General features: G+C 35.9%; 1 protein-coding gene across 1 annotated transcript; it reads left to right on the forward strand.

Annotated features, from left to right (window-relative positions):
- Window positions 1-4,024: 4,024 nt before the first annotated feature.
- Window positions 4,025-6,105, forward strand: LOC118745131 (maltase A2-like). The gene is made up of 6 exons (XM_036478659.1): window positions 4,025-4,525; window positions 4,596-4,933; window positions 5,001-5,307; window positions 5,388-5,692; window positions 5,766-5,894; window positions 5,974-6,105. Exons 1-6 carry the CDS (start codon window positions 4,025-4,027, stop codon window positions 6,044-6,046), a joined length of 1,653 nt encoding a protein of 550 aa, XP_036334552.1. The 3' UTR covers window positions 6,047-6,105.
- Window positions 6,106-8,783: the final 2,678 nt, after the last annotated feature.

The following is an 8,783-nucleotide window of genomic DNA, read 5'->3' on the forward strand; positions in this document are numbered from 1 at the left end:
TGTAACGGTATTTTAAAACTTTTGAGATGGAGAATTCAGGCAAAGATATCTTGACCTTTAAAATTATCTTCAAGTATAGAATGTTTAACATTTTCTCTTTTTCGCCCTGAAACCAGTGTGAAATGCAATAAAATGTAAAATTTTTGATTTTTTGTTTTTGTTTTGACTTAAACACAGCTTTGTAATGAATTAAAGAAAAATTTAATGCATGGAAATGCAAATGGAAATGGATTCTTTGATGCAAGGACAGCAATAATGTTTGTTTAAAAAAATAAAATAAAAAAAATATTAAAGTCTCAATATTTTAAGGTCATTTTGAAGGTCATCCAACGACACTATTTTTCTTAGACTATTTCAATCTGGAAAGCCTTAGAACACCGTTACATTTTTTCGCTATCTCTTTTCTTTCTCGAGACATTCGATTTTGTCTTCTTTTTCTTATAATAGAAGATTGTGTGGCGTCTGAGGTTTTTAAAAATAGAAGCTTCCTAGTACAAATATTATCAAATAATTTTATTGATAACGTGATGGGTTTTCACGCGAAACAGCTAATCACAAATTTTGGAGATAATAGCTACGCGGTAGGTAATGTGATATGTGAGTGATTTAAAAAAAACATGTCGACGTACTCTCATGCTCCTATCTTTTTAGTGAACGAGCAAATATGCCTTGTTTGTTCTCTTATTCAAGGTCGTGACGTAATGTAATCAACCTTAATTAAGTGAATTTGGCTCAGTCTCATTCGCTATCTATACTCAAGAACTCAGAACAACTTCCCTGTCCAATTAGTCATAAGTTCATGAGTCACATATGACTCATTTTTGTATACAAAATGATACGTGGACGTACAGCACAAAACCTAAGATTAAAAAATGTATGATAGAAAATTTCGCAATTTTTTCCTGAAAGTTCTCTTTTAGTAAAAAGAAGAAACGTGCAATAAATAAAACTCTAATACAAAATATTAGACTTTTATTCATAGAAAAATGTTTCTCACTATTGCTATCTAAACAAAAAGGCTTTTTAAACTTTTTGCACTCGATCTTTCAATTTGGCGTAGCATCCCGCGAATATTTTTCGCACAAGTTTATTGCTCAACAAAGCATGCCAGTCGTTTCTCGAATTGGAAACGTCAATTGGAAATGCCAAGTGAAGCCAAGTCCTTCTCCACCTGGTCTTTCCACTGAAGTAGGGGCCTCCCTCTTCCTCTGCCACCACCAACGGCTTACGAGTTGATTACACTGGTCGACGGCCAAAATTTACCAGAGACGCCGTTATGAAATTCTTATGTAAAATCACCCCCTGATTCCGAAAATCAAGGTTATTTTTAATTTTATGGTACCGTTTTTGAGATATTTGCAATTTACCGTTTTTGCAAAAAAAAAAAAAATTGGGTCCACTTAATCATATATATCTCAAGAACGAATAAAGCAATTCCAAAACGGTTTGAAGCTTTTAAAAGGTAATAAAATTTTCTATAAGCTGTGCATACAACACTTTTTGCTAGGCCCTGTAGATTCAAAGATAACGAACAATCATTACCGATCTTTTCAATTTTTTTGTAAAAATATAAAAGAAATTGTAATTTGCGGGGAAGGATCTCGAAAACCTTTTATTTTTTTGCAGATTTTTTTTTTCTCCCTAAGCTCTGTTGTATCATCGAAGAAAATCGATGCAAAACTACGTAAGTTATAAGCGATCAAATAAAAATACCCAGGTTGCGCAATTTCAACGTATACCTCAAAACGTATGTATGGTATAAAGAAGAGTGAAATATCTAGCTATTCTCTGTTTCTATTGAGTTAAAAGTTCAATTTATGAATGAAATTACCCATATTTTTAACTTTTTTTTTTAATTTATTTATGTTTATACTATATTCTAACAATCTTTATCTTAATTTGATTGGTAATGTCACTGTAGGTACGCTAGCATAGGTTACTCCTCTTGATCTTCCAACGCCAAGTACTTTTGTTTGACAAATATAACACTCTATTGAATGGCAAGTAGGTTCTCTCCATATCATTGGTGTATCAAATTTTGTTTGTTGTCCTGATTCCCACTGAATCAATTCTACTCGACACGATGTACACAAAGTGTTCGGTGTCCATGGTTTTTCAGCATTTTTAGGCTCAATTCCAAAATACTTGGAGTATAAAGTTTTGATATGATCTGAGAACACTCGTCGTCGCCTTATGATAGTAAATTGGCCACACATGAAACAGAACATATCTGGATCCTTATTACACTCAAATTCTCGCTTCCTTTTACTCATTTTATTTTTTTTAATAAATCACGGTTTTGAAATTAGACTTATGAACTGAACTATCTCCGGCGAGCCTTGAAGATGTTATGAAGTTTCAAAGCGCATTAACTCATATTTATACTCGGAACAAGAATAAAATTGAAAAAATCAAATCTTACCTAGACAGAAAGGTTCCTTTTTATAACAAGCCGGGAAAAGAAAATACTACCTGTTTTAGATGTAGGCTTTAGAAATTTTCTGTGTCTTATAATTTTGAAAATCTACCTGCATACTTACCCATAACTGACGGAAATACATGTTTATAACTACATGCCTACAGCAGGTTTCGAACCCAACCACTCTTCCTTTCGATGCAACCACTCTACCTACTATAATACAATTCGAGTATTAAAAGTACTATTTGATTTATTTAAAGAAAAAGTGTTATCATTGTTATGGTGTTATTCGTTTATCCGGATAATATCTCACTTGCACTTTATACCTTTAATATATGTATGTATGTATAGGTACATACATTGAAGTTGCGCAACCTGGGTATTTTTATTTGATCGCTTATAACTTACGTAGTTTTGCATCGATTTTCTTCGATGATAGCTTATTTTTTTTGTAATACAACAGAGCTTAGGGAGAAAAAAAAAATCTGCAAAAAAATAAAAGGTTTTCGAGATCCTTCCCCGCAAAGTACAATTTTTTTTATATTTTTACAAAAAAAATTGAAAAAATCGGTAATGATTGTTCGTTATCTTTGAATCTACAGGGCCTAGCAATTTTATTACCTTTTAAAAGCTTCAAACCGTTTTGGAATTGCTTAATTCGTTCTTGAGATATATATGATAAAGTGGACCCAATTTTTTTTTTTTTTGCAAAAACGGTAAATTGCAAATATCTCAAAAATGGTACCATAGAATTAAAAATAACCTTGATTTTCGGAATCAGGGGTGATTTTACATAAGAATTTCATAACGGCGTTTCTGGTAAAGAGAAAAAGTTGAAATTTGTGGTCCAGTGTTACTTTCAGAGCTGGACCATTCGAACGAAATGGCCTGGGCAGCGGAGCCGCTGTATATTAATTCGTTGCACTATTTCCGCATCGTGCAGAGCTCTTCGTTTAATCGTCTGCGGTATTCGCCATCGCCATCGCCAACGCGCCTCTAAATCTTTCGCTGCATCCGATGTTCTGGTTGCCCATACCTCCGCGACAAAGTTCGCTTCCATATAAAATGTGGACAAAAATAGAATTCTGGACGTATTTAAAACATCACTTCCTTATCATAAATAACAATTTCGCAGCGAAAATAATCAATATTCAGTGGTTCGAAATGTTATGAGAAATAGTTAAAGTTACTTTCCCAATTCTTCTTGCCAAAACAAAAATAAAGATTTACTGATTCGATAAGTAGTACTTTCTGCCTTATTAAAAACAAACTGAAGTATCTAAAAAATTTAGTAATACATGCATACATACACATGTATATGACTTCATTCACAGATGGTTCTAATCACTACATTCACTTGGGAGTGCGCGTGTGTATGAAAAAATGCTCGTAAATACTTATCACATCTTAGATTATAAATAATACAAAAACAAACTGTGAGCTTCTCCAAAGTTTTCTACTCAAATTATTATCAACACACTTTAATTTCATTCAGATAGTTCAGGACTAATGAATGACAAATAGCCTTATCACGGTATGTGTGGCAGTATAAATAGAGGTCCGGGGCCTCATTAGCTAGTATTTGTACCATAAATGTACATCGATATGCCGCGCGACTTATTACGCTTAATAACAATAGCGCTGCTCTGCGCCTGCAGTGCTTCTGCATCAACCGAAGTTGACTGGTGGGAGGACGCAACACTCTACCAGATCTACCCGCGCTCCTTTATGGACAGCGATGGCGACGGTATCGGTGATTTGAATGGCATTACATCCCGTCTTGAATATTTCAAGGAAATCGGTGTAACAGCTGCATGGATTTCGCCCATCTACGAGTCTCCCATGGCGGATATGGGTTACGATGTAGCTAATTTCACCAATATCGATCCGCTCTTTGGTACATTGGATGACTTTGATGTGATGATTGAAAAGGCGCATAAATTGGGACTAAAAATTATTATGGATTTCGTACCGAATCACTCGAGCAATGAGTGTGAGTGGTTTAAAAAGTCCATACGTCGTGAAGATGGCTACGATGATGTTTATGTATGGTCCGATGGTAAGATCGATCCAGAAACGGGTGAGCGTCAGGAACCAAGCAACTGGGTAAGAAAATGAAAGCAGAGGCGATAGTTTTTTCTTCGATCTTCACAAACGTACTATATTCCTTTTCTAGTTGGCAGCCTTTGGTGGTTCGCAATGGACTTGGAACGAAGAACGCCAGCAGTACTATTTACATCAGTTTCTGGCCGAGCAACCGGACTTCAACCTCAGCAATCCATTGGTACGGCAACATTTAATCGAGGCCTTAGAGTTTTGGCTTGAGCGTGGTGTAGATTCATTTCGAATAGATGCAGTGCCGTTTTTCTATGAAACACATTATGAAAATGGCACTTTCCCAGATGAGGTCATTAGAGGAGATCATACAAAGAACCGACCCGAAAACCCCGAACCATTGTACGAATGGCGTGAGTATTTGGATGAATACACGAGAGTACATGGTGGGGACTCTAGGTGAGAAAACATGGAACAAGATGGTAGAAACGTAAAACAGCTTTTAATGCGATACATTACTCTTTAGAATCCAAGTTGCGGAAGCTTACGCGCCCGTAGATGTTTTGGCCACTTATATATCAAATGGTACGCATATTGGTAGCCAGATGCCAATGAATTTTAATTTCATTGAATTACGTACCTCAACGACGGCAGAGGACATAGAACAGTGCGCTAAAGAGTGGATGGATGTCATGTGGACGGGGCATAAGATGGCCAATTGGCAAATAGGAAACCATGACAATGGCCGCCCATCATCACGCATAGGCATCCACACCGTGGATACCATGGTATTAATAGTTCATGGGTTGCCCGGCGCATCTGTTATTTATTACGTAAGCGCTGACTATCAGAAAAAAAACAAGAAAACAGTTCTCATAAGAAAATTAAATTTGCTCTGTCTTCAACGTTTTAGGGCGATGAGATTGGCATGTCTGATATGGACATAGACTCTGATAATTTCCGAGATCCAGAGCGCACGCCAATGCAATGGGACACATCGGAGAATGCCGGCTTCAGCACAGGCAACTCCACTTGGCTGCCCGTAAATCCTAACTACAAATATATCAACGTACAGACGGAGCGGGGCGTGGCACGTAGCACTTTGAATATATGCAAGGGAATAATTAAGTTAAAGCAGACTGCGGCCTTCAAGGCTTTCAAGGAGGATGGTGGCTTTTCGTATGGCGCGCTGTCGAAGCAAGTCTTTCAGATAGTCAGGTTTGTGACAGCGAGACAACGTTAATGGAATAACCATGTATATATTGCAATATCTTGTAAACTTTTTTTTTAGAACTGCTGCTGGTATCGAGGAGTACCGTATACTAGCGAACTTTGGTAGTGCGATAGAACACTTTGATGGTTTGACCAACAAGACTATGGAGTATGTGCTGCTCACTTCATATTCACCGCACAATTATGGGTAAGTGCAGTAATGAAGGATGAGTTACCAGTTTTGACCCTTTTTTATTTACATAAATTTTTTTTTTTTTGTGTTTCAGCGATAAAGTTGACTTAAGTAAACGCATTTATCTGATGCCTTATGAAGCGGTTGTACTTCGGTGGATTGCGTAATATATGTGCGCATTCGTTTGACCACTTCCAGCTTTTTCTCATATACCTGTGCAAAGGCAAACTCATTACATAAATAGGTAAATTGAAGTGTAGCTACTCACCAAACAATTTTTATTGCCGGCAATATCGCTATCATATCGATTTCTTATTATCAGTCGCTCTAAAACGTCCGCAGAAGGCAACTCGCCTGATCGAGCGATTTTCTTATAGGCAATATTTGGGATAATTTTATTCTATTTAATATTTAATTTATTTTTGATTAAAAAATTACAATTGGAAAACGAAATTAATGATTTTTCCCGCTATATAAGGCTCTTCCTAGTTTTTTTAATCCTATATTTGGCATACATTAGATGCTTTTTCTCTATACTGTTGTTAAAATTTATGTTGCAGATTTCTCACCATGACAATAAATCGGCGAGTCGCCAATTTGTTGCCAATGACGATTGTTGCATATTTCTCATGTTTTGCTTGGTGGGTACCTACGTACAGTTGTGTGAATGTATGTAAATAAAAAGCTGAGGAAAAAGTTTTGAATTTGTATGAAAATTTTTTCAGGCTTTTTGAATTTTTATAAATTTCTTCGAAACTTTGATTTTTATGGTTTTCATTGTAGCGATAAGCAAATTTTTATAAAAAAGCAATTAAAATAAAAAAAGGAAATTAATATAACTCAGCTATAAACTGACATTTATGTATGTATGTATTTTACTTAGTTCATTTTAAGTAGTGCTGCAAAGCAAAAATGGGTTGATTCGCTAAAAATAAATATGTACATACATATATCTAACAAAAAATGGTGTTTGGTCTGTTATATGAGCTAACCATTTTTATTTCCGCCTCGAGAACAAAATTTGTATGCCCATAGGTGGGTAACAGACTGCCTTCCGGCACAGTTCGAAAAAAATTTCGGCAAAATCTACATTGGGGCGGGTCATTTTTTTTTTTTTTACTATGTGCGTATAGCATAGGAAGATTCTACGCGTTATTCTAAGTAAATTTTCCGAAGAAACCGTGGGCCTAAAATCAGTTTGGAGTTTGCCAATTTGAAAAAATTGGTTTCGACGAAAATGTGAAAATCTTCATTGTAGCGCCCTATGGTGGAAGTCTTAAGAAAAACCCACTAATAGCATGTTTTTTGTCAAAATTTAAGCACTACTTTACGACACTATAGAAAAATGCTAAGTAACCTATTTTCAAAATTTGGCAAACTTCAAATTAATATTAAGAATCTGAGCATGCAAATACTTGATTGGGATGCAATCAATGTATTGTTATAGTTTCGAGCATTTTGATTAATGCTAGAAAATTATATTGACCTCAAAAGAGAATAACTCATTTTCTTACGTGCAATTCCTATGGGAAAAATACACACTCGATGCGCGACCTCTTAGAATTATCGACCTGGGATCTGATTGGCAAGTATAAGAGCGGGGTACTTGACGTTAATGAACTTTGGGGGCAAAAAATAGTATTTTCGAAACAAACTTGACTGTGAATGCCGAATATATAACAAAAATGTAAAAAGGTACGTAGGTACGGCCAAAAAGAAAACATCGGGATTACCTTAAAAAAAATTTAGACTCAGTGGAGAACTTTTTTTCCGGTACGATCTAATGCATGTACATACATAAACCAATCTACTAATCTTCTAATCGAATGGAAAATCCAAATTATGAATCACGCTAAAATTATTGTAAATATTTTATCAATTGCTATAGAACCCTTGATATATGAACATATTATATAAGATTAGGCTTCAAGAGTGGCAGCACTCGAGAGAGTGAGATAAAGAAAATCATTATATTGAATTAGTGTAGTGGCAGCCAAACTCATACAAACATGCGCACCAAAGCTTACAAAGGCACACCAAATAATTAGTCAAAACGCAATAAAAATATTTTTAGTTCAAAGTTATCCCTTTATGTTGTGGTATGGATACGATGTGACAGACATTTAGAACGCACACTGATATTTTGTTTCTCTACCACAAACGAAATTTTTTTGGTTTTCCAGCCATGAATATGGCAGAGTTGCCTTAATGTTTCATGTCAGAGCTTTTTTTATGGTGTAATCGCTTTTTACCACGTTCATTTTCGTGGTATAGGAACCAGCCTTAAACCACCTTGTACAATAGTACCTGCAGTATACATAAACCATATAAATACAATAAACCATATGTCTTCCAGGCCTATCAAAATACGTCATTTGCAGAAAAAAACTGTTTCACAAAATCTTTAAAAAGCTTAATACGGTGACATTAAATAACCAGTACAAAGTTCAGCATGCGCTGCCACAAATGAATTGTACAGTTGGTGTTTAGCTGAGGGCGAGCGGGAGGCCAGGTTTAGAGTTTTGATCGATTTGTTGCGAGTGTTTACATATCGATCTCAATGAACCCATATGGTTTATGGATGTACATCAAGTCAACCACGCACTTCATATGCCTGATATGCGAGAGAAAGAGAGAGATATTTATATATATAGGCAGTCCGATGAAGCGGTAGCGCATGATGTCACCCTTTTACCATTTATTAATTGAGGGACTCCATTGGAGGAGTCATGCTCTAGCTGCAGAAAGCTGCTGTGCAATGAGTTGGGATTTATTCAGGGATGCATTCATACAGAGCCCCAGCGTGGTTTGTAAGCCGTAGCTTACTACCATCTCGAAAATTACTCCGGGAGTAAAGTGTGAGCGATGCTTAAAGTCCCTTGTGGTAATCAGCGTTGCCATTTT

Source organism: Rhagoletis pomonella, unplaced genomic scaffold (genome assembly GCF_013731165.1).
Source record: "Rhagoletis pomonella isolate Grant_MI unplaced genomic scaffold, Rhpom_1.0 Rhpom_scaffold_00008, whole genome shotgun sequence".
Taxonomy (NCBI): domain Eukaryota; kingdom Metazoa; phylum Arthropoda; class Insecta; order Diptera; family Tephritidae; genus Rhagoletis; species Rhagoletis pomonella.